This window comes from Plecotus auritus, assembly GCF_963455305.1.
Source record: "Plecotus auritus genome assembly, chromosome: 5".
NCBI classification, from domain to species: Eukaryota; Metazoa; Chordata; class Mammalia; order Chiroptera; family Vespertilionidae; genus Plecotus; species Plecotus auritus.
Genome location: NC_137776.1, coordinates 47,896,128 through 47,921,781, shown reverse-complemented (window position 1 = coordinate 47,921,781; position 25,654 = coordinate 47,896,128). Strand labels below are relative to the sequence as shown.

Here is a 25,654-nt window from a genome sequence, read left to right as displayed (position 1 = left end):
CAAGGGGTGTGTGTGGAACATGGTGGGCATTGGCAGCAGGTGGCAGAGTGCAGAACATGGCGGGCATCGTCTGTGGCAGGATGGTGGAACAGGTGAGCAGGGGTGCCAGACCAAGGCGGGGTGCTGATCGCTGTCATCAGGGTGAGCCTCTGGTGGTTACTGAAAATTCTTTGCTCCCGCATTTCCTGGTCTCGCCTGGCGCTTGCACCTGCTGCCGGTGCTGGCCCTGCTAGCACCTGCTGTCGGCGCACAGCACCAGCCCTGATTGCTTGGTGCCATCAGTGGATTCGAGGGGCGGCTGCCGGCCCCTATCACTCCTCAGGGTTTCTCCACCTCCCCTGCTCCTGGGGGGCGATCAGGGCAGCAGCTGCCACTCACACCTGCTGACGGTGCTGGCCCTGCTCACACCCACTGCTTGCGCTGGCCCCAACTGCTCTGCGCTGTCAGTGGGTGTAAGTGGGGATGGTGCCGTCAGTGGGTGGGAGCGGCGGCCGTGGGAATGGGGCTGCTGGCACACAGGGGACTGGGGGCCATGGTGGGAGGGGCCAGATGAGAGTGCAGAGGATGGGCCTAGACCCGCCCTTGTGCCCACTGCAGCCTTGCAGCCCACAGTTCCTTTCAAGGTACACGAATTCATGCACTGGGCCCCTAGTTTATTTATAAATGCAGAGATCCCTGCCTGTGTAACCAGCATCCAAGATGGCACCCAATAACCTGTAGTATGTAACTGCTCTAGTGTTCCTCCTTTTACTTAGCATAATGCACTTGAGATTTATTCAAGTTGCTGAGCATATCAGTACTTCGTCTTACTAGTATACTATTGAGTATTATTCCACTTATGGATACACCACACTTTGCTTATCCATTCACTGATGGGTGCATTGACAACTGGTTGTTTCCAGCTTTTGGGATAGTGATGTCACTATAAATATTCACATACAGACTTTTGAGTGAACAGATTTTTTTACTTCTCTTGGGTAAACACCTAGAAAAGGATAGGTTCAAGAAAACTGATGATTTTGTATTTTATCTGTAGTTTTTCTTATTTCTAGGGTGGGAATAATGTTCTTGTTTGTTTTCTACATTCTAGGTAGAAGTGGAACTCTTAGGGTATCTTAAATTATCCTAGAAAATAAAATCCCACAGATTTTCCAGTAACACATTGCAGGGTTAATAATTTTTACTATCACCAATTTTATCTTCACATTTGGCTGAGTCATAAACCAAATGGGAATATGACAAGGCTCAGACTCTAGTGCTATCACCATTCACCTGTCCTACAAGAAGCCATGAGTTTGAAGAAAAAGTCCTTCTTTGTGGGCAGAGATGGCTGGCTGACCACCAAACATTTCTGCTCCCTTCTATGGGATAGTGCCACTGGGGAGAGTTTTCTCTGCCATAAGCTACTTTCCAGCCCAATTTACAGTGAGATACAGCCATGTAACTGGGTTCTAGCCAATAAAACATCGCAGCATTGTTGAGAGCCACTTTCAGGCCTAACTAATAGTTTCCTTTTCAATAGTTTCCTTCCTCCACGCTTCTACACCAGCTGGATACAAACAACCTGGGAAATAAGGTGTTTAAGATGGCAGAGACTCCATCAGCTTGGATTCCTAGGCTGTGTAGAACGGAATTTACTACTCCCATCCTACTAACCTAGAACCAATTGGATTATTTCATGAGCAATCAATAAACTTCTATTACCTTTTAGGTATTATATAGATTGGGATCAAGTTGGCACAGCAAATAGCCAACCCTAATGAACACATTCTCCTTTCCTTCCCTTATCCAATCACCTTTTCAACATTCTCTGATTATGCTACTTTTTTTTTTTTAAGCAGGTTTACTAGTTATCTGTAGGTCATTCATAAGAAATACCGTTCTAGGCCCTTGTCATTCACGTGCAGGGAAAGTCGAGAGACTAAAAACCTGATGAGATTTAGAAAATAATTTTTTCTAGTTAAGTGCTATAAAAATCTCTTCTGATGCATTGACTTCAAATGATGATTAGCAGCTGCCTGTAGTGCCGTGTTGGGAAAATTTCCAAGGCAGTGTCCAGGCCAATAGAAAAGAACACTGTGATTAATTAGCAATAACTGTCCTGGGCAAGTAAGGTAAGACTGATGGCTTGATTTAAAAAACTCCATCATCCCTGGGGTTAAGCCAATGCCCTTGGATACACTGAGTAGGCTGTTCCTAGAGATACAACCCAGATTTGCAAGTCTCAGATAAGAGGCACTTACCATTCAGGCAACATCTTCGTCATGGCTTTTATTTATATGAACCGTGTGATTTATTGGCAGCTTTGATGGGCTTAGATTTCCCTCTGCTTGCTAATTCAGAAATAAGGTATTTTCAGGACTCACAAGTTCTAGTAAAACAATTTTGAAGGCACACATGTGGCTGCCACTAGAGCAATGGCTAAGCAGATGATTTTATCCCCTAGGATTGTGACCTGGTATCTTTCTGACCAACTAGCTCCCTGTTTGGCTGACAGACGAACCTAACTAATAAAAAGAATCAAAGAACAGGAAACATTCCCTTGAGCAGACAGACCCATACTTCATGCTGTGGGAATACGTTATTTACAGTGGCTCGCAAGTACTTGGATTTCTTAAGCTACATATTCTCAGTTACTATTTTCTAGATGACCAAACGATTCAGTTCAGAGACACATACCCGAGTCCAGCTAATACTGCACCCAAGCAAAATGTCAGATTAATCTTTTTAACAAAACCATCGAAGACTTTCTATTTTCACAAGATATAGAAAAGAGTAACATCTATTCAACACAAAATAAGATTGATAAATTAGCCAAGAAATCCAGGTAATTTCTAAGCATGTGAAAACAGACACATTTAAACTAAAGAACATTCTGAAAAATAACTGTCCTTGAGTCTTTAAAAAATGTCAACATCGTGAAGGAGTTAAAGAGACTAAAGGGGCATAACAACCAAATGCAATGCACAATTTTTGATTGAATCTTGGATAAAACCAACCAGACCAGAGGAAAAAACAAGATTTTTTTGGTCTATTGGAGAAATGAATATAAACTTTATATAACATAATAGGATTATATCAATGCTAAGTTTCTTGAGTGTGATAATTATAGGAAAAGGTAGAAGAATGTCCTTGTTCTTAGAAGATATGTGCTGTAGTATATAAGACCACATTGTCCAATGTCTGCCACTTACTCTTAGTTAGTTCAGAATAAAAACATCTCTATGTATTATACACAGAGAAAGAAAACAAATGTGGCAACAACTGGTGAATCTAGGTGAAAGATATACAGGCACTTGTTGTTCTAGTTATAGCTTTTCTGTAGGTTTGAAAAATTTCAAATAAAAAAGTTGAGAAAAAATGAATTGAGAAAAATGAAGATAATTTATATTTTCTATTTTATCAAGTTTAGTGTCTAAGGTAGGGATGGCAATTGGTAAGTTTAGATGTTTTTAATTAGAAAATTTGGAAAATAGGAAGGGAATTTACCTATTACCCTATTCTTTTTAATTCAGATATTATACTTTTCAATAGTTTCCTCTGTGCATCATAAATGACACTACATTGTAACATTTTTATCTAGTTTTTCACTTAATATTGTGCTCTAAGCAATTCCTGTAATATTCTATCTTAAACACTCATAATGACTACTTTCAATAATTTCATGGTATTCATTTGAGAGAATGTGAATTTTCTTTAGCAATTTCATAATTTAGATTTCTAGTCTTCAACGAGCATCTTTGTATGTAGCTTTCTCCATGTTGTGGATTCTGATCTTGGTATAGATTCCACGGGTGAGGTTGCTGGCTCAGATGACCATTTGTGGAGGAGTGGAAACACACTGCCATGATCTATTCTTTTAAACTGCGAGTGCAGTAGTGGGAGCTTAATAAAAGGGAGCCATTTCAAAGTTACATTTCTTTAGCCTGAATATTTTTAGATTTCTAACAGCCCTTCCTTGTCCCCTCCTCCCAGCCCACCGACAACTAGTTGTGGGACCTTGATTTTCTCTTTGCCACCATCTATTCCTTTAGAAGGGTTTTTTCAAACTGAGATCCTGGGCACCAAGAGGTCAGTGAGAGTGGTAGGGGGTCTTTAATCTTTTCAATATTTCACCAGCCTAACAAAAATCATACATGAATGAGCTTCATCAATGAAGCGTGTGTGAGGGAGCTTAGAAGTGCAGTCTCTGGTCCCAGTGGAGCGTGGCTGCGACTACAACCCTGCAACCTGAGACCTTGAGCTGGAACCCAGCTAAGCGGCTCTCAGGTGCCTGACCCTCAGAGGTTCTGTGAGATAATGAAGATTTATTATTTTTAGCTGTCTAAGTTTTAGAGTAACTTGTTGGGCTGCAATAGGTAACTAATACAGATTTTGGAAATGGGATGTGTTCTTAACAAAAACATAAAGTGTGGACAAAAGACTTGAATAAGAACTTTATACAAAGACATCTAAGTGACCAGTGAGCATATGAAAAGGAGCTCAACATTAGTTATCTGGAAAATGCATATTAAAACCATAATGAAATACCAATACACCCCTCTCCCCCTAGAAAAGCTAAAATTAAAAAGATTGACAATTCCAAGTGTTGGTGAGGATGTGGGGTAACTACAACTCTCATACATTGCTGACAGGAGTATAAAATGGTGCAATCACTTTGAAAAATTAATAAAGTTAACATAAACTTACCCCTATTTACAGAAAGCATACTTCTAGGTTTATACTAAGAGAAATTATTGCATAATCCAAAAAGAGAAGAGTAGATAAATGTTCTTTGCAGCTTCACTCATTATAGGCTTAAACTACTCAAATATTCATCAGCAGAAGAGTGGATAAACAAAATGTGCTATATCCAGGCAATGGAATACTATGTAGCAACAAAAATAAGTGAAGTATGTTTACAGCAAATTGGATGAATTTCAGAAGCATCATTTCAAGCAAAAGCAGTAGATAATATATGGTTCAATTTATATGATATTCAAAAACAGGTAGGCTTGGCCACGTGGTTCAGTTGGTTGGAGAATTGTCCCGTACACCAAACGTTTGTGGGTTTGATTCCTGGTCAGGGTGCATATAAGAGGCAACCAATCAATGTTTCTCTTTTTCTCTGCCTCTCCCTTTCTCTCTAAAAATCAATAAACATATCTTCAGGTGAAGGTTAAAAAAAATGGATAAAACAAATCTATGGTGATAAAAGTGAGAGCAGTAGTCATCTCAGGATTGGTAAGTTGTACTGAGTGGAAGATCTGAGGGAATTCTCTAGGGTGATGGAAATGTTCCATATTTGACCAGAATGGTAGTCACACTGGACTACACATATGTATCTTAGTCCATTTAGGTTGCTATAACAAAATACTGAGACTGGGTAGCTTGTAAAAAAACAAGTTTATTTCTCACAGTTCTGGTGGCTGGAAATCTCAGATCAGGTGCCAGCATGATGAGGGCCCTCTTCTGGGTCACAGACTTCTAGTATCTTCACATGGCAGAGAGGGCCGGGGAGAGATCTTTTGGGCCTCTTCTGTAAAGGCCCAATTGTGAAATATCCACCCTTGTGACCGAATCACCTCCCCAAAGTCCCTCCTAATATCATTACTTTAGGGGTTAGATTTTAACACATGAATGTTGGGGTTCACATTCAAACTATAGCAATATGTAAAATTTTAAAATAAAAGCATATCCTTAAGATATGTTCATTGAACTACTACTATATAGAGATTACATCTCAACAATATATTGTTAAAAACCCCTGAAGTTCTTTCTGTGGCCTATAAAGTACCTTTGGCTCCCTCTTTGACTTCACTTCTTGACTTTCTCCCCCTTACATGCTGGCTTTCCTCCTGTTCCTCTAACACCTCAAGCATGCTGCTACCTCAGGGCCTTCGCATCGACTCTTCCCTCTGTCTGTGATCTCTGTCCTCAAACATCATCCTTCACTTTATTCAGGTCTCTAGTTGTCCTAGTCACAGTTCTCTGGAAAACGAAGCCTCGGGCCAGGACTGTTAGTGCTTTTTGGGGGGAGGTACAATCCACCATGACTGGTCAGTCCGTGTATTCGTTTTCCAGGACTGTTGTAACAAAGTGCCACAAACTCGGTTGCTTAAAGCAGTAGAAACTTATTGTCTCACAGTTCTGGAGACTAGAAGTCTGAAATCAAGATGTTGGCAGAGACATGTGCCTCTGAAGGAAGGGGTCCTTCCTTGCCTCTTCTAGCTTCTGGAGTTTGCTGGCAGTCCTTGGTGTTCCTCGGCTGGTAGGTGCATCACTCCAGTCTCTCCATCATCACATGGCCATCTTCTCCCTGGGTGTCTCTGTCGTTTCCTCTTTTTTTTTATAAGGACCAACCTGATAACCTCATTTAAATGTCATTACATATAAAGACCCTGTTTCCAAGTAAGGTCACATTCACAGGGTCAAGACTTCAGTAAGTTTTTGGGAACACAATCCAAACCTTAACACTCAGTAAGCACACAGGCCTGGTCACGTCGGTCAACTCCAGACAGGCTGCATGGAGAAACCTTGTACCAGAACAGTCGATCAGAGGGGAAAAAGAGAGAGGAAGTTTATCTGCCCAGTATCCTCCAACCTCCTGTCTCCCACTGGTCTAAGTTCATTTCGGGGGAATTAAATCCTCTGCATTTCTGGATTGTGTCATTCAGCCCCACTGGCAGTTGCCCAGGAAACATGGTCCTGTAGTTTGGCATTTTGGCTGAGTTTGGGGAGATGGGTAGAGAAAGGAGCCAGATGTTCTAGGCTTGTGGCTGGTGAGCCTCAGTCAGGGAAACCACAGGAGCCGGTGCATGGAGTCTGCTAGCAACCAAGGAGGAGCAAGCGGCCTGGAAGAGACAGGTGGTATGTCCCATGCTCGGCTCAAATGCCACTTTATCACAGAGGCCTTTTCTGACTACTTTATACCAAATAGAAGCACCTCCCACTTCCACCTTTGTATTCCCTTAATTGGCTTAATTGTTCTTCAAAGCATTTACCCCTACTGGACATATGATATATAGCTTTACAGTGTGAGCATGTGAAACAGCGTTATTCTTGCACTATTTATTAATTATTGTATTATTTTTCATTTGCCCCACCCTGTCCCAATGTGCTATTTGTTCATCTCTCATTCCACTGCAGCAATGTTCCCTGAGGTAGGAAATCTGTTCTTTGCTCCCTCCTCAGTGTCTAGCACAGTGCCTGGTATGTGGTAGGAGCGCAAGTATTTCCTGAATTGAATTACCAGATGAATTGATATGGGTGTGAAGGAATGAAAAAGAAAAAGGCCGAATGTCCACAGTCTGCTCTGGGCTGAGCTGCGCAGATGGCAATGGAAGTATTTTAGGCTGAGGCCGTCCTAACATTAGCGGGTCAGGGCCTAGGCTCACCGGAAGGGAAGGCTCCATCATTTCCAGCGTTTGAATTGTGCAGCGACTAGAAGAGGTGAGGGACTGCCAGAATCAGTACGCTGGATATCTGCCCTTCCGGCTCTGCTTCATAGACTATTCAGAAGATTAAATGAGATAACAGGTAGAGAACTCCACATGGAGCCTGACACTCAGTGGATGTCCAATAAATGGCGACTGTTATTAGCATCATGGCCAAAAAACTATGGTAACTCCCAGGTTCTGGCAAATGACAGGTCAAGTGCAGTCCTTTCCCCTCTCGCTCTTTACCTAGAAGCATTCTCTGGGTAAAGGAATCTTGAGAAAGCAGTTGGTGACCTTGAAACATTCTTAAGTGTTCTTTGATGCCTTTATGAATGAATCTTAATAAATATAGGAGACTCATTTCCTTCTTCCTATCCCTATCATAGAAAAGGAATGACATAAATGCCTTTGATAATCTTTATATAGTATAACATTTTAAATTTGTTTACCTTAAACATGATAGAAATTAACCAGATGGAGGTCAGCTGGAGGACAAGCACTGAGCAGGGAGGAGTCTGTTGCTGAAGGAAAGGTGGAGGTCTGAAACCAGATCCTGGCAGTGGAGCAGAGGGAAAATGGGAAATTCTCCCGAGGAGTTTTATTAGGGTAAAAATATGCCAGAACATACCTGCTGCTTTACTCTCTCCAACCTCCTTAACCTCCTGTAAGCAGGACAGTGAGGGAAGGAGAGATAAAACAAAACAAAAACAAACAAAACGAAGTGAGGAGAGTAATGCTGTGTCGCTATCCCCATTGTCTATCCCTAAATGAACACTCATAATTATCAAAACCAACTTGGTTATAGTCCAAAAGATTTAACTTGTCCCGAATTCTTAAACAACTGTCAGAGCATAATTTGATTTTTGCATGAGAGTAACCAAATAATTGCATTTGTTGTGTACTCCGACCTGAGCCAGACAGTAGACAAACATTCCACACTCCAGGCCTGGAAAGAATGGCATGTGGGGCCAACCATCCAAGTTATTAGTAACAACCCACGTGCCTTGGGATCTTGGCCCCCAATCCCTGAACCTCAGTTCTGCTGCAGCCCCACTGCTCCCCCGTCTTCCGTGTTTCTTTTCATCATGCAGGTGATGGAAGCCCACGCTGGTCTAAGGTACAAGGTCCTAGAACAGGTTGTCATCCCCTTAGACACCACTGGTCACCATTCTGGCCCACCAGTCTCCCCTTCCAGCTTGCAGCCATGCCTGTGCCCCCTCTGCATCCCATCCCACCCTTCCTCGCCCTTAAGGAGAAATTGTCGCCTGCATTCCACGTTAGAGACCACTGTGGGCGTGCCCATCCCAAGCCATAATAGCCCTCTGCTCCATCCCTTTTTAAAGGGGAAACAGGAAAGGTGAGCATGAACCCGCCAGCAAGTTTTGACAAGCTGCTGAGGAAGACTAATGGGTTTCTAAGGAAACGGAAAGGCAGCAGCCATTTTAGTAGCATTTGCTGGATGAAAAATATATAGACACTGACCGCCCTCCCCCCCTCCCCACACACACACTCTTGGGGTTTTCTCTCTTTCCTGTTTCAGAGGCCCCCCGAGGTGAGGGGTGGGGCCCAGGTTTCCCTGAGCTGCAGCGGCCACCTGTCGCAGGTGTTCCGCCATCAGGGTCAGCGCTGAGCGCCCTCCCGCGGCGCCCGGGACGCGGGGCTCCCCACCCCCGGGCGCCGCAGTGCAGTGCGGAGGGCGGGCGCCTGGGCCCTCCCCGTCCCCACGTCCCGCCCCTCAGGTCCCCTCCCTCCCGCCACTCGCAGGCCTGAGCGCCGCCACAGCCGCACTGGTGGGAGGCGGGCCGGGCAGAGGAGCGGTCTGCACCGCGCGGAGGTAGAGCGAGCGCGGATCCCCGCAGCCGGGGACCTGCCGCTGCCCAACATGGTCGCTGCGCACGCTGCCCATTCCTCCTCCTCCGCCGAGTGGATCGCCTGCCTGGATAAAAGGTAACTGGGAAAGGGCCCCCACCCGGCCGGGCTCTGCGGTGCTGCCCTGCCCGAGCTCCTCGTGGGGGCAGCCACCCGGAGCCGCAGCCCGCACCTGGCTCAGCCCCGCTGCGGGAGGAGGGTCCAGGGCGGGGGAGGGGCTGAGGGGCCGCATCCAGGATGCTGGGGCACACAGACCCCTGCTTGGGGCGCAGCCCCCGCACGAGATTTTTTCGTGAGGTGGAGAAAATGCAGTGCAGTGCGGAGGGGGCGGGGGAGGGCGCCGGCCGCTCTGGTCCACCCCCATCCCTCCCTCCTCCCGTCCTCGCCCCCTCCCCCGCTGACTACAGGCTCCACTCTTGGGTGGGAGGTTATTTTCTCTGGGCATCGCCGGACAGACCAATAGATTCTTATCTTCTTCCAGCCGCTCAGACCACTAGGAGGAAAGGTCATTTAAGTTTTAAGGAGGGGAGGGGGAGAGGGAGGTGCAGAGTAACATTCTTTTTTGTTCTGGAAAGCAAAGTGTGAGCGACTCAGTGGAGCTGTCCAGTGCCTTCGCGCCTGTGCCTCTGCTCAAGGTCTGTGTTAGGAAGGTCACGCCGGAGACTGCTTTCGTCTCAATACTTGCTCCTCGGGGAAAAGACCCTTACTCTAAAAAAATTAAAACAATAAAGCACTGTAGCTCCCGAGGACTTCCAGCTCTGTATAAGGAGTTGTTGTGTGTAACAGCGGACTGCAAATGTTTCCGGGATCCGAGAGCATAATTTTCTGATTGTTCCGATTGTGGGTTTAGCAGTAAACATGACACATATATTAGCAATGATAGTTTATGACCCTGATTACAAGGTGATGCCTCTGAACTTTTAAAACGTGAGCTAGAAATCGTGCAGAGTGAGCGGCCTCTGCATTTCCGAGTTTGATGCAGCAGGGCAGTGATTCATGTCTTGCAGCTATCTGCATGATATCTCTATTTGCATTTGTGTGAAATATTTTTTTGCTCTGCCATGTTGTGATTTTTTTTTTTTACAATTAGCAGATTTGTAACCAGCTCAAACTTGAAAATCTGAAGTGTGACATACTCTGCATACTTCACTGTTATAGGCCTTTGTTGAAAAAAAAATTAATTTGAGAACAGCTAACCGTGGCTCATTTGAATAAATTAATATGTCTGAAAATAATTTTTACTTTCAGTTACCACACAGCAGCAAGGTTTTTTTTGGCAGGCAGTGCCCTATTTATGTCTAAAATGGTATGTACTAATATTAGAAGAGTCACATACAATAAATAGTAAGAGAATCGAAGCGGTGGTTAAATCATACAGAATTATGTAGAGGAACTAAAAGCATGTTTAAGGGAAGAGCCTGCCAATGTGATAAGTAATCTAAATTTAATAGTTTAGGAAAGATGAATTATAAAAGAAGAGAAAATCAAGCCTCTTGCACTTAACCTATAAATAATAGTACTTCCTCATGAGTGAATTTTCAAGATAATAGATTACATATTTCTCTCTGAAGAAATTCATGGCAGGCCATTTTTTGGAACAGTCAGTAATTCACTGGAAACCCTTTAGTAAATAAGTACTTACGGCAAAATCATAGAGCAATACTAACACAAGTGGGCATATTTGACTCTATCTTTTCATAACGTGTATCTGCCTAAATGATTTTGTTTGGAGTGGACTTTTAGAACATAGTGCCACAGTCTAATGCCACCATTCAAAATGGGGAAAAAGTCTACCAGAGGGAAAAGAAAGCCAGCCCTCCACAAATACTGAGCCTAGCATTCGTGGAGGGTGGGAGAGTGGACACATCAGTGTTTTAAGGTTTTTAGGCTCAGAGCTATCACCAGCTCTGATCTTGGACATGCCACTTTTATTTACTGAAGTGTCTGAGAAATGAGGATAGGACTATCTGTCTTACTAAGGATTAGTGGATCAAATGGGGGAAAAATGGTGAAAGTTCTTTGAAAACTGTTAGGTACCATTGAATTTTCTGCAGCATTGATGGTGGAATTCCTTTGAAGAAGGGTTTAGGACTGGCAATCTCATTGTCAGAGCGCCTTATTTAGAAGTTGAATTTTTACTTAGATTGTTAATTTTTTAGGGGAGAAGGAAGATTGAGGGTGCTGATGGAAGTGGGCTGGAAAAGTCCCTGAAATACTTCTTAGTGGCACACTGCCCTCAATATTTCTGAGAAATGCAATCTTGATACCCTAGTCCAGGCACTGCATTGGGCATTGGGATGCAAGAAAAGAAAAAGGAAGTTACTTATTCAGTTGTGTATAGGGGTGTGGGTCGGGGTGGGACAGCTACATAAACAACTAACCACAATTCAATGATAAGTGCTTTAATAGAGATGTACGAAGTGCTTTGGGAATGTAGAGGAGAGATTTGGCAGCTCTGCTAGGGATGCTTCCCAGAGGTGCCCCCTGGACCTTGGAGGTTGAGGGGAATTTTATCAGGCAGAGAATTTGGGGAGGGCATGCCAGGCAGAGGGGGCAGTGTGAACATAGCCACTCGGAAGTGGCCTATAAATACACTAATTTCTTTCCAACCACAAATTCCTCTTGTGACCTAGTCTAGGGTGTAGGAAAACATGCTCTATTTCTCTCAAACTTTTGATTATGTATATTTTCAGGCATGCACACCCATAAAAGAGGGAGTGTGCATTGAATCCCTCTGTACTACTTGGGATATGATGCTAGGACCTTTTCCATAGCTGGGAAATGTAGTGTAGATATATGCACCATGCAAGCAGCTACTGTTGGTGATAGCCAGAAAAAGAGGGCCCAGGAGTTGGAAATAAAAAGGGGAATTACAGTAGAAAGGCCGCTGGAGTAAAGAAGTATGCGATGAAACGTGAAACAAATAAAGCAAGGAAAATAAAGCCTTAGAAATGTTTGTTAGGCATGCCTACAAAGTTATTATAGACAGGAAAATAATTTATAAACTCGCATGTCAGAGAAGGGAGTGAAGAAAGAAAATCCAAAGCTGCTTATATGTCAGGCATCGAAGTTCTTGGACTACGATGGTGCTGAGGAGATAAGAGTATACAAATATTAATCTTAAAATCAGAAAGGTGTTGAAAAATTGGATAAAATGACATTGGAGAAAATCTCAGCAGAAACATGTTAAAGCAAAAATATCTCATATTTTTCTGAGCAGGGATAGTAACTAGAAACGAATAGCATAGTATCCACTATTTGGGATTTAAAATATGTAAAATGTCTTTTTTTTTTAACCTGTGCTGACTATTGTTTAATTTTAATGAAAGTATTTTTTATCATAAAATTTTAGGTTTGCTACCAGTGGATTTAAGAAGCATCAATAAGTCAAAATTCTCAAAGTTGATATGGGAGTATTATGAAGGAACCACACATATTCACATATGTATAGTGAATCATCTCCAGCCGTGATCGGCAAACTGCGGCTCGCGAGCCACATGCGGCTCTTTGGCTCCTTGAGTGTGGCTCTTCCACAAAATACCACAGCCTGAGCGAGTCTATTTTGAAGAAGTGGAGTTAGAAGTTTAAGTTTAAAAAATTTGGCTCTCAAAAGAAATTCCAATCGTTGTACTGTTGATATTTAGCTCTGTTGACTAATGAGTTTGCAGACCACTGATCGCCAGTATCATCTACTCATGGCTGTGGAGCAGGAGTTGGCAGACTATGTCCTGTGGGCCAGATCAGACAGTGTCTCCTGAGCTAAGAATGCTTTTTACATTTTTGAATGGTTGGAAATAAAATCAGATTAAGATTTCATGATCCCTGAAATTTATATGAAATTCAAATTTCAACACAGCCACACTCATTTGGTTATATATTTTCTACAGCTACTTTCATGCTACAGTGGTAGGGTTGGGTAGTGGCAACCAGTGGAGACTGGCCCACAGAATTTGAAGTGCTTACCTATGTGGATCTTTGAAGAAAAAGTTTGTTATCCCCTGTTATAGGTGAAAGAATCTTGCTAAGTGATTGAAAGAGAAACCACTAAAGACAAAAGAAATTGTCTTTGTCTGGGAAGTTGACAATATTTGGCTTCTTGTTCTTCAGGTAGAAGCATAGATTGGAGGGAGGTCCTCATTGATTAGCTTATGTGAAGACCCCTGGTGATCACAGGCCTAAGCACAAAAAGAAGTTAACATGGCATGGAACGTAAAAAAGGTCGATGTTTTTCAAAACAGCTAAGGAATTTAAAAATTTATTCCTATTTCACTTTAAAAATGCCTCTAACCTAGTGTTGTTGCATCTGACTTAATCCCCAAATAGATGGTGAGTTAGCTATTTTGATGTGATTGAATGAAAGTCAAAGAAACCAAGGGACAAATGTGTTAAAAAACAAAATGCTTCATCGCAGACATGGTGAGAGAGGATGACTCAGATATCAAAGAAGCATCAGACACAGTCCCACCCTTGAGGAGTAGAGAAGATCAAAGAAGCACGCAGAGCAGAAAGAAGGCTGGTGTCTACCCAGGGAGGCCCCAAGGGGTGGCATTACCCTGGTGAATTCTCAGAGTTTAGGACTGGTCTTCCAATCTCAGAATCCTGATTTGTCAGCACATTAAGAATTAGTTCATTATAATTTCAGATACAGATACACAGGCACTAAACCCTCAGAGACTGTAAAAACAGAAACGACAGTTCATGAATTTGAAAATAACATCAGAGAAGTGAACACACATCATTTGGCTAATGTATTTCTTCTCTAGGCAAGATGTATGGGAGACCCAATTATTATGAGAAGTCAGCGTTGTGCATTTACAATGAGAAGCAAAGCTGCCAGATCAGGACACGTACAACTTCTGGCCAGCTCATTCTTTTCCTAGAGCGACAGAGCCCAGGAATTGAATTATAATCAGAAGATAGTTCTGGGAATCCTTCAGGATGGCTTGGCTGCCACCTCTTCCAATTAGATTGCCATGGCATGTACTCACATAGCACACTTTCCCCAAACATTGTAATAACGTGTCAGACTCCAATTGCTGCTTTACTTTTCTTTTTGCATCATTTGATGTTAGTCTCTGTATTTTATTCATCATTTTATTTCCAGCTTCAGTGCAGAGCCCTGACTGTAGAAGGTGCTTATGGGATCAGGGTGAGAGGGCCAAGTGCATCCTTCCCCTCAGGGATGGAGGCATCAGTGACTTTGTAGGCAGGTCTTTTCACTTTGCCTTGGGAAAGGCTTGGATGGCACCATCAACATCTGCCTCTGCTGCTCCTTCTGTGTTTCCTTGGTGGACGTGAATACTTTTTTTTTTTTTTTTAATGACATTGCACAGCTCTAGTCTAATCTATTATTAAAAATACTTTTAGCCTTAGCTGGCTTGGCTCAATGGATAGAGCGTTGGCCTGTGGACTGAAGGGTCTGGGTTTGATTCCAGTCAAGGGCATGTCCTTGGTTGCAGGCTTCCTGCCCTGGTTGGGAGCATGCTGGAGGCAACCAATCGATGTGTCTCTCTCACATCAGTGTTTCTCTCTGTCTCTCCCTCTCCTTTCTACTCTCTCTAAAAATCAATGGAAAAAATATCTTCGAGTGAGGATTAAAAAACAAACCAACTTTTATTACAGAAAATTTCAAAATGTATAAAAATAAGAGAACAGTATGATAATTCTGTTGTACCTTTCCCTTCCCCCTCCAATAATCATCAACTCAGCCAATCTTGTTTTATTTATATGCCATTCACCCCTACTACCTTCAGGATCATTTTGATGCTAATCACAGCCATAGTATTATTTCATTTATCTTTAAATATTTCCTTATACAGTATATCTCTAAAAGATAAGGACTCTTTATAAAGAAAGCAATATCATTTTCACACATTAAAAATTTGACATTAGTTTCCTAATATAATCAAATATCCAGTCAATGTTCAAATTTTTTCATTTATCTCATAACTTTTTCTTTTTTTTAAATTTTTAATTGATTTCAGAGAGAGAGAAAGAGAGAGAGAGATGTGAGAGAGGGACAGCGATCAGCTGCCCCCTGCATGTGCCCACTGGATCAAACCTACAACCTGGTTTATGTGCCCAGACCAGGAATTGAACCAGAAACCTTTCAGTGTATGGGAGGATGCCACACCAGCCAGGGATCATAAATTTTTCTTTTCTGTAGTTTGTTTGTATCAGGATTCAAATAAGTTAAGTTTTTTAAATCTCTAGGTTCTCCTTCATCTCTCTCCTTTTCTTCTTGTAATAAATTTGTTGAAGAAACAGGTATTTTTTTATAGTCTGAATTTTAATTTTACCCTATGGTGTCTCTTAATATGTCCCTTTGTCGCCCATATTTTCTGTAAATTGATATTTGGATTTAGAGCTTGATCAGATTTAGATATGATTTCTGGGGCAACAGTACTTCACAGAAGTGTTGTATACTTCCATCATGAGGCACATAACATCAAGCGATCTCTTTTTGTGATGTTAGCAATATTTTTAAAGTTTAATGCTTGGCGACTATCTTATCTGCAACTTCTTGGGGGACATCTCATTGTAGCCCCAAATACATGGGAGCATGTAGCATATATTTGAGGAGCAATTAGAAGACAACACAAACTAATAAGTAATCAAGGTTAAATCCTGTGGTGCTGACTCTACCTGCCCTGGGATTTTGGGAAAAGAACATTTCAGCCAGAGCTGGACTCCCTCAAACTGGAGGTACATGGAGGATGGTGCCTCTGGAGCCATGGGCCTGAGAGAGGCTGCCTGGTCCACCACACCCTCGGCCCTGCAGCCTGGTCTCCCGAACACAGCCTCAGATCCTGAAGGACTCATCAGAGGAAGAGTAGTACGCAGCAAAGCAGATTCTGCCTCCTTGTTATAGGTTTCCTCAAATGGACCGCTGGCCCCTCTAATGAGGTGGCGGGGACTGGCAGATCCCTTTCAGTTCCAATTTCCAATGAATTTATAAGATTTCATAGCTGCTTATTCTCCTGGACCACCTTCCCAACTTCAGGGCAGCTAGTTTTTGCTTAGTCAGATTTAAATCCATCTTCATGCATCCTGGACAGTGGCATTGAAGAATGGGCTTTTCCTTCAGTACTTCAATTCACAGCTGAGGGAGAAGGAGAGCAGAGACCGCCTTAGGAGTACTGAGAGACCGAGGAAAAGAGAGGATGGAAATAACTGGGTGGGGAGGGGGACAGAGAGAGACCCAGTCAACGTAAGGAAGCACACTAACTGGTTGGAGTGGAGGCACCTGGGCACCGTGTTTACTCAGCTGCACCCGTAGGCATCGTTTACTTCCCCTGCACAAAAAGATAAAGTGCTATTACTTCCCTTTATTCCCTTCACATGTGTTCTTTCTTGGAGCATCCATCCATTTCCTTTGCTTTAATTATGCAGATTACTTATATTCTGTATTCTTGGTTTATCTTCTAGACCATATGCATTTTTGTCTCCTGTTGTATATTCTCACATCCACATCCCATTAATATTTTGGGACAGACTTCACCTATCTTTGCTATAGAGGTTGGAAAAACAAAATACTTATCTACCCAGACTCTCTTGAGGCTAGATGTCCATGTGACACAATTCTGGCTAATGAGACATGTCAAACGTCCCCTAGGGGCTTCTAGGAAAGTTCTTGCTTTACTAATGAAAGACGTGCATTCTTCTCTTGTTTCTGCCTGGAATTACTACCTAAAGCTGCTGAATTTAGATCAGTAGTTGCCTAACTTGAGATTTTTTGTTTTGTGGAGGAAAAAACACACTCTATTTCTAGAAATCACTGTTTGCTAGGCGTGCTCTATCATTTGCTCTCAAAACTTTTTGTAACCTAACAAGTTGATACTCAACTTGTGTAAAACTGACTTTATCTTTCTTAACATTCCTCTTTATTAGTTTCTCTTCCTTACTTATTTTATTAATGACACTACTAATCTCATTCTCAGAACTTTGATACTACCTGTGTCCTCCTGTCCTATGTCTCTCTTTATACCTAACCAGTCACCAATTCTTCTATTGGCCATTATATTTTACTGCTTTAGTTCAGGGCCTTATCATCTGGATCTGGATCTTTTCATTGTTTCCTGCTTCCAATCTGGAAGACATGATGTTTTCAAATCAGCTTTGTTTTTGGGTCAGTCAGGATTCAAATTCTGTTATCTCTACCCTTAGCCATGTGATCTTAGTGAAGTTATTAATTTTTCTGAACCTCTATTTCCAAATTATCAAATGAGGCTCCAAAGACCTACAGTAATGGCTGTGTTTGTGGGCTAATGCAAGTATAGTTGCATGGTGTTCTCTAAGTAGACTGTATATTATAGGGGTTAAGAATTTGGGAGCCAGATGGTGTTGGTTCAAATTCCAGTTTTGATTTTATTAATGGTGTAACTTTAGGCAAGTTATTTAGTTTTCATAGTTGCTTTGTAGATTTCTCAGGATTTTTTATATAGACAATCTTGTTGTTTGTGAATACTGGCAGTTTTATGTATTCTTTCAGATCTTTATCTTTTGATATTTATTTTTTTGGCTTTATTTCACTGGCTAGAATTTCCAGGACAAAGTTGAACAGAAGGGGTGAGAATGGACTTCCCTGAATCAGGAAACATTTTTCCCCTCTATTTTTTTCTTTCCTTTATTTTTAAAAGAGCTGTGTAATGTTGATGTTATTTTAAAAAATGTTTTATAGATATCATCTGGCTAGAAATATTCTTTGTAGGAAGTTTTTGATGACAAATTCAATCTCTAATAGAGAGAGGACTACCCAAATTTTCTATTTCTTCTTGTGTCAGTTTTGACAAGTTGTCTTAAGGAGTTTGTCCATTTCATCTAAGACAGTGGTTCTCAACGTTTCTAATGCCGTGACCCTTTAATACAGTTCCTCATGTTGTGGTGGCCCCCAACCATAAAATTATTTTCGTTGCTACTTCATAACTGTAATTTTGCTATTGTTATGAATCGTAATGTAGATATCTGTGTTTTCCGATGGTCTTAGGTTCTACAGCAGCGGGGTCGCCTAAGACCATTGGAAAACACAGATATTTACATTACGATTCATAACAGTAGCAAAATTACAGTTTTGAAGTAGCAATGAAAATAATTTTATGGTTGGGGGTCACCACAACATGAGGAACTGTATTAAAGGGTCGTGGCATTAAAAAGGTTGAGAACCACTGACCTAAGTTTTCAAATTTGTTGGCATAGAGTTGTTCATAGTATTCCCTATTATCCTTTTAATGTCTTCAGAATATGTAGTTATGTTCTACTTTATACCACATATTAGTAATTTGTGTCTACTCTGTTTTCTTGAACAGTCTTGCTTGGAGCTTCTCAATTTGTTAATCTTTGAAAAGAACCAATTTTTTCATTGATTTTCTTTATTGTTTGAGATTTCATTGATTTTTGCTCCCCCATCCCCCACTTTATTTGATTTACTTTGGGTTTAACTTGCTCTTCTTTTCTTGGCTTCTTAAAATGGAAATCTAGTTAATTAAAATTTTTCTCTTTTCTAATGTGAGCATGAATACTATGATCTCTCAGGGTCAGCACAAAGAAGGAAGCACAGTTATTTCAGTATTCAGTGTTTACAAAAAAATTCACCCAGTTTTGCAAGAAAAGAACAATCAATCAATCAAGCCAATACCGGGACCTATTAATCTCCTCAACCTCATGGAGATACTGAGCAATGTGATAAACAATATCTCAGCAGTGAATTCAGCAATGGGTTTCATAGGACCCTCAATATATCTTGATAGCTTAATGCCAAAGGGACATTAAAGGAGCAAGGGGGCCAGTATAATAGACAACTTTCTGATGATCTGATTTAATCCCAGGATATATTTTAGGAGTCAGTGGATTATTTCTCTTTCAAGAAATCCTCCATAAGTATTGTTTTCCACATCTGAGCATTTATAAGTATTAAAATTGGGCAACAAGGACTTTGAAGTAATATTTCCCAATAGATACCAAGAGTGCTGCTATTTCTGTGTTGTTGTTTAAAATAAACTGGCAAACAAAATAGATCTGGAGACATTGAAGCATGCAACAGACTGACATATTTCAGAGGGAAGGAGAGGGGGCAGGAATAGACTAACAAAAGAATTTATATGTATATATACATAACCCATGGACAGACAATAATGTGGTGAAGGCCTGGGGTGGGGCAAGGAGTAGGGTGGAGCGGGCCAATGGGAGGGAAAAGGGGGACATCTTTTTGTAATACTTTCAATAATTAAGATAAACAAATAAAAATAGATCAAAGACCTGAAAGTAAGAGCTAAAACTGTAAAATTCTTAGAAGAAAATAAAGGCATAAATTTTAGTGACCTTGAATTAGTCAAAGATTTCTTAGATGTATAAATCTCAAGCCACCAAAAATACATTAAATAAATAAATTTGACTTCATCAAAATTCAAAATGTTTTTGTTTCAGGAAAGGATACTATCAAGAAAGTAAAAAGATAATCTGCAGAGTGAGAGAAAATATTTGCAAATTATATAGCTGATATGAGTTTAGTATCCAGAATGTATAAAGAACCATTACAACTCAACAATTAAAAGCCAAGAGAGAAACAATTAAAAAATATTCTAAGTATTTGAACAGACATTTCTCCAAAGACACACCAATGGCCAATGAGCACAGGAAAAGATGCCCAGCATCATTAGTCATTAGGAAAATGCAAATCAAAACTACCGTGAGTTACACTTCACATCCTCTAGGTTGGCTATCGTAAAAAAAAAAAAAATATATCAAGTCTTATAAAACAGAAAATAACAATGTTGGGATTATGTAGAAAAATTGGAGCCCTAACACACTGCTGGAAGAAATATAAAATGCTACATACAGGCTCATATAGAAAACAGTTTGGCAGTTTCTCAAAAAGTTAAACATAGAGTAACTAAATGACCCAGCAATTCCATTCCTTGATATATGTTTAAAAGAAATGAAAACATACAGTCACGTAAAAACTTGTATATGAATGTTTACAGCAGCATTATTCAAATGATAGCCAGAAAGTAGAAACAACTGAAATATCCATAAACTGATGAATCAACAAACAAATGTGGTATATTCATACAATGAAATATTATTCAGCCATTAAAAGGAATGAAGTACTGATACATGCTACAACATGGATGAACCCTGAAAACATTATGCTAAGTGAAAGAAGTCTGACACAGAAGGTCACATATTGTATGATTTCACTTATATGAAATGTCCAAAACAGGCAAATTTAATTAGCAAGTATATTAATAGTTTCCAGGGATGGGGGAAAGTATAAAATGGTGAATGACTACTAATAGGTATGGCATTTCTTTGAGGAGTGATGAGAATGTTCTAAAATTACTAATAGTGTTAGTTGCACAACTTTGTGAATATATAAAGAAACACTGAATTTTATACTTTAAAATGATAAATTGTATGGTGTGTGAAACATATCTCAATAAAAAACAAGCAGAAAAAAAAAGTCACATGACTTTGGATTCAGCTGAACTGGGGGAAAATTACACCCTCACTTGATAGCCAAGGAAAGATATATGTGTTCATGGTGGTCTAGCCCTTCTTTGTGAGGATGTGGGGGGCAAGGGTTTATCCTCAAGGAGTAATGATGGTGCCACTCTGACAAATGGTGGTCAAGAGTCCACACGTTATGCCACAGAATGTGGCCCCTATGGTTGTTACTAAGGAAACCAAGCAACTTGTGTTAATTGCACTGAAACTTTAAAATGCCTAACTTTGTGTAACATAATTTTTCTGAAAATCTTTTCATGGAATAAAATTGTAAGATGTAAGCACATCAAATAGGATGATTTGTGCTATAGGAGTATAAAATTTGGTTAAAAGTTCAAGAACCTCTCTTTTATTTAAATAAATGGGGAAATAATTTTTTAAAGGCCCTAGAAACACTTGTTAGAGATGTTGAAACCAAATACAAAAGATCTTTGATGGGAAGCAGACATTACTTGGAACTTAATAATTTGATTCTTTTTTTTTTTTTTTTAAATATATTTTATTGATATTTCAAGAGAGGAAGGGAGAGGGATAGAGAGCTAGAAACATCGATGAGAGAGAAACATCGATCAGCTGCCTCCTGCACACCTCCCACTGAGGATGTGCCCGCAACCAAGGTACATGCCCTTGACCGGAATCGAACCCGGGACCTTTCAGTCCGCAGGCCGACGCTCTATCCACTGAGCCAAACCGGTTTCAGCAATAATTTGATTCTTGATATTGTATGTGAAATTGCAATTCTGCTTAAATGTCTTATCTAGTATTCAGGCTTTGACAATTTTATCCTTCTAGTCATTGATGGGCTACGTATTGAACATGTTGCAGAAAAAGTTGAGTTCTTGAGTTTTACACGTTTTCTTTATCAACTCTTTAAACAAACTTTTGGGATATAAGAAAGTCCTGTTTTCAGTGTCCCTTGCCACTCCTTTGTCACTCCTGTCCTGTTGCCCTCTCCCTGTCTCATGTTCTTTCCTCCTTCCTCAAACCAAATGTGCTGTGAGAAAAGGATATGATCTTAATCACCTACTTTCCACTAGTTCCTTCATTCAGAGATTTTACACTCTGTTTTGCATGTGCCGGATGTGCTTGCTGGGGATAGGTTAGTGAAAAAGACTTGTCAGGGCCCTTGGCCTCATGAATTTAAATGCTAGTTGTGAAGACATACATTATTTCAGTTAGTCGTTCCAAAAGCTATTTACTAGGATTGAGTAACTAGTGGGTGTTGGATACTGTTCCAGGTGGCAAGGAATACAGTGGTAAACAAGGAAAAGTTAGGTGGTGATAAATACTATGAGGCCCAAGGGAAGAGGATATGGAGTGATGGAGTAGGGAAACAGACAAGTCTGTGCTACAATGTCCGTGAGTGATTCAGAGAAGGTGGGCAGGCCTTTCTGCAGAAGTAACATTTGATCAAAGACCTTGAATTAACTGAGAGGCCACCCAATATGAATTTAAATCAGTGTTATCCATGCTTTACTAAGTAGTTTTTTAGAGAACAAGGGTTGGGCTAGTGCCTGCTATGAGGACACAGGCTGAATAAATATGGTACCACAGTTTTTTTCTTTGGTAACAAGGCCTCATTGGGAGCAAGTGCCCATAATATATCATTGCTTTTGTGGCAGGAGTAGACAAAGGTAATTTCAGAAAACAGTTGAAAGGGATAAATTTTGAAATTTTGGTTTTTAAATTTCAAATTATATTTTTGAAAGATATTTAAAATACTGTTTAGTTTTTCATTATTGTAATTTTTGAAGAAAGAGAAAGCTATTCCTAGAGAACTGATGAGTGGCATGCGGATTTGGAAGAGTACTATTATTTAATGAGGTTCTAAGATATTGAGCGTGTGCTTTTGACTATGGATGCTGATGGTGGTGTCAACATCTCCATCCTACTGGTGGACTTAGGGTTTTATATTTAGCCACTTTAGTTTTATGAATGATGAATTTCTCTGGCACCACTGTAGGGTCAGTATGCCCTAAGACAGACCTCCCAGACAAACGTACCAGAGCAAGAAAATGGTCCGGGATACCTAGAAACTCCAATAATGTCTCATTTTGAGGACTTGTTCATTATCTTAAATAATTTTCTATCATTATTTTACCATCTTTCTTTTGATGATGTTTTTATAGTGAATTCTTATCATATTCTCCTCAACAACTAATTAAATTTATGTCAATATCCTTGTAAATTTTTATGTTAAAAATTGAAGACAATTTGAGAATCGTAAGTTTCTGTGGTAATGCAGGTACCCTGCATGCAGCAGACTCATTGTAAATATCCCCTGGTGGTACTTAACGATCTGATTTGTAGAACTGGGACTACTCTAGTCAGTAACCAGGTTTTACTTTTTATTTACTGAAAAGCATTTAAATACGTAGACCAGGAGACCCTGCTTAATTATTCAGATCATCAGAGCATAGATAGGGGAGCCCTTAATACCAACAGGACCGTATAAGAAGGCTGCTTCAGCCAAGAAGGCAGATCTCTGAAGCATGGCCAAGCTTGGCTGCCCACTGGTTCGATGGGAATAGACTTTCATTGTGCTCTTTCATCTCCCTGTGCTGTCCCTGTGCATTATCAGCTCGTGACGGCACCTTATCTTTCCCTCAATTGAATTTTGCATTATCTCTGTTGCTTTGCTTCCTACCTTTTCAGCACTTCATTGGATATTTGTCTGAACAATTTTAGAGATTCATTTTAGAGTTTAATGTTCAACAGATTATGGATATCAAAGTAATGCTCATTTAAAAAAAAAACTTTGTGTTAGATGATTAATATTTCTTTGTCTCTGTCATTAGAAGTCCTAACCTTAAATATCCAAATTGCCAAATGAGTCATGAAACTCCTCAGAGGAGCTTACAGAAATCTAAAGTGGACATCACTTGAGCCTGGTGTTATTTTGGGTTATCTGAAAGAAAACCCTTAAGCAGTCAAATTGCAAAATGGAAATAATTTAAAAATAAGTGTATTTTATTCATCACTTTTAGGGAACAAGAGGCTGTAATGACTTTTAGAAAGTTGAAAAGTTATCTAAAAGGGAGCTTCTCCTTTCCATTTTAATTGCATTTACATTGATTTTCTTTTATTTATTGATTTTTCTTTAATTTATCACCTGCTATTGATTTTTAGCTGCCTGTAAAGAGTTCTTGCAGTCAAATTCTGCCATATAAGAATGCCTCTACAAATAGAATGGCATTTGAATCTGGCATACAATTGATTTTATGTGCTGAAATCTACTTATTTCTATAGTTATATAGCATTAAATTTTATTGATGGGAGTTTTATCTCATAGGATTTATATGGGAGGAATTTATGAAAGTTTTTTTAAATGAAAAATGAGTAATGAAGGCACTTATAGGGGAAAAGAAAAACACTTTTAGAAAAGCCCACTGATGTTTAGTTGCTAAAAAACAGTTACAGGACACTGCAGCACGACTCCTTGGCAGGGCCCGTGGCATGGTTGCTATCCCTGCATGCCTTTCTCTTCCCTGGGTTTGTGAGAGCAGTTGCAGGCTTGCAGCTGAGGGGTGACAATATGCACACACCCCTGCTTCTTTCTGAACTTGTCATGTTACAAGTTGACATGTATTGACATGTCTTTCTCCTTCCCAGGGGGAAATGACAGGAGCTTATGAAAGGTAATGGACTATGATTTAAATTGTATTTTAATTGGAGCCAAACCAAAGAATTTCTGGTTTATAATTACTGCATTTCTAAAAATCCTACCACTGGGCATAAAAGGTCATAAGTTTTTAGTGTGTTTTCCAACAGTATTTTTTCTATGAGTATTTTTTTTCCTGTTTGAGCTCATACTTTAAGAATTCCTGCCTGTTAAAACTAACATTATAGGATGATCATCCTCCTAGGTTATTAAAAATTCTTTGTAAATATAATTTTATTGGCTGAAATCATATGGATCATATGGCTTACGTTTTTCCTCAGTTGGACAACTAAGACCTTTAAAATGATTGTTGCTCTTATCAATACTGTTATAGCTGTGTATTAAGTTTTTACTGTGTTTTAGATTACTTCCTTGGGATAGAGATATTCATAGAACTAAAATTAGTTAATATGTGTGAAGAGATTTAGGATTTTGACACATATCTTGAAATAACTTTTCATCAATACAGTAAGATAGATGCTATTATTTGTATTTTACAAATAAGGGAACTGAGGTTTGGAAAAGTTAAATTATGTGTCCAGCATCACATAGCTGTTAATGCCAGGAACCAACATGGGGTGAAACACCATTCCCTTTTCACGATAACAGCATTTCACATATATTCCTGGGGGTGTTGATAAATAGTGCAAAGCAAAAAAAAGGCTCATGATAAAAAATTTGGGAAATGTCAAGTTAAAATTCAGTAAGATCTTTTCAAAAGTGCTCAGAGCCCTAGAAGTTACCATAAAGATGCTCTGTGGCTGCAGAACCCTGGAGAACCGTGTGCTGCAGCCCACCTCCTGCAGCTCTCCACTCTCTCACTGCCCTCAACCTCACTGCTGCATGCTCTTTGAGTGCCCCGGGGTTGCCAGGATGGCATTCTCCTCTAGCTCAGACCTTAACACTGAGTGAGCTTCCAGGGGCCAGGGAAGGAGCCATTGTTAACCCATTTGATTTTGCCAGAGATCCCAAGTTGATCTTGTACCTCTCTCTCTCAGAGGCCAATCTCTTAAATAGGACAAGTAGGACAGGCCCCTTGGCACACATCTGGAGGTGGACACAGACTGGTAGGGAGGGCGCTGCCCTCTACTTCTCTGTCTTGCATCTGTTTCTTCAGAGCTTTATAGTCAAAACTTCCTAACCATTGATAAAGTAATTTGAGCTGATGTGTTAAAGAGTTTATCCTTTGGGGGAAATGTTTGCA

The 25,654-nt window shown here is 40.4% G+C and overlaps 1 protein-coding gene across 4 annotated transcripts in view; it reads left to right on the top strand.

Annotated features, from left to right (window-relative positions):
* The first annotated feature begins 8,956 nt into the window (after nt 1-8,956).
* The window catches only part of RAPGEF4 (Rap guanine nucleotide exchange factor 4), a 270,049-nt gene continuing 253,351 nt past the window's right edge, over nt 8,957-25,654 (top strand). For 2 of the 4 annotated variants that reach the window (XM_080671014.1, XM_080671010.1), the window contains exon 1: nt 9,106-9,365. In XM_080671014.1, coding sequence (XP_080527140.1) covers nt 9,301-9,365 — 65 coding nt within the window. In that variant the 5' untranslated portion in view covers nt 9,106-9,300. Of the gene's footprint in view, nt 9,366-25,654 lie in introns of all 4 variants that reach the window. The other 2 variants (XM_080671018.1, XM_080671019.1) reach the window with 2 other exon arrangements.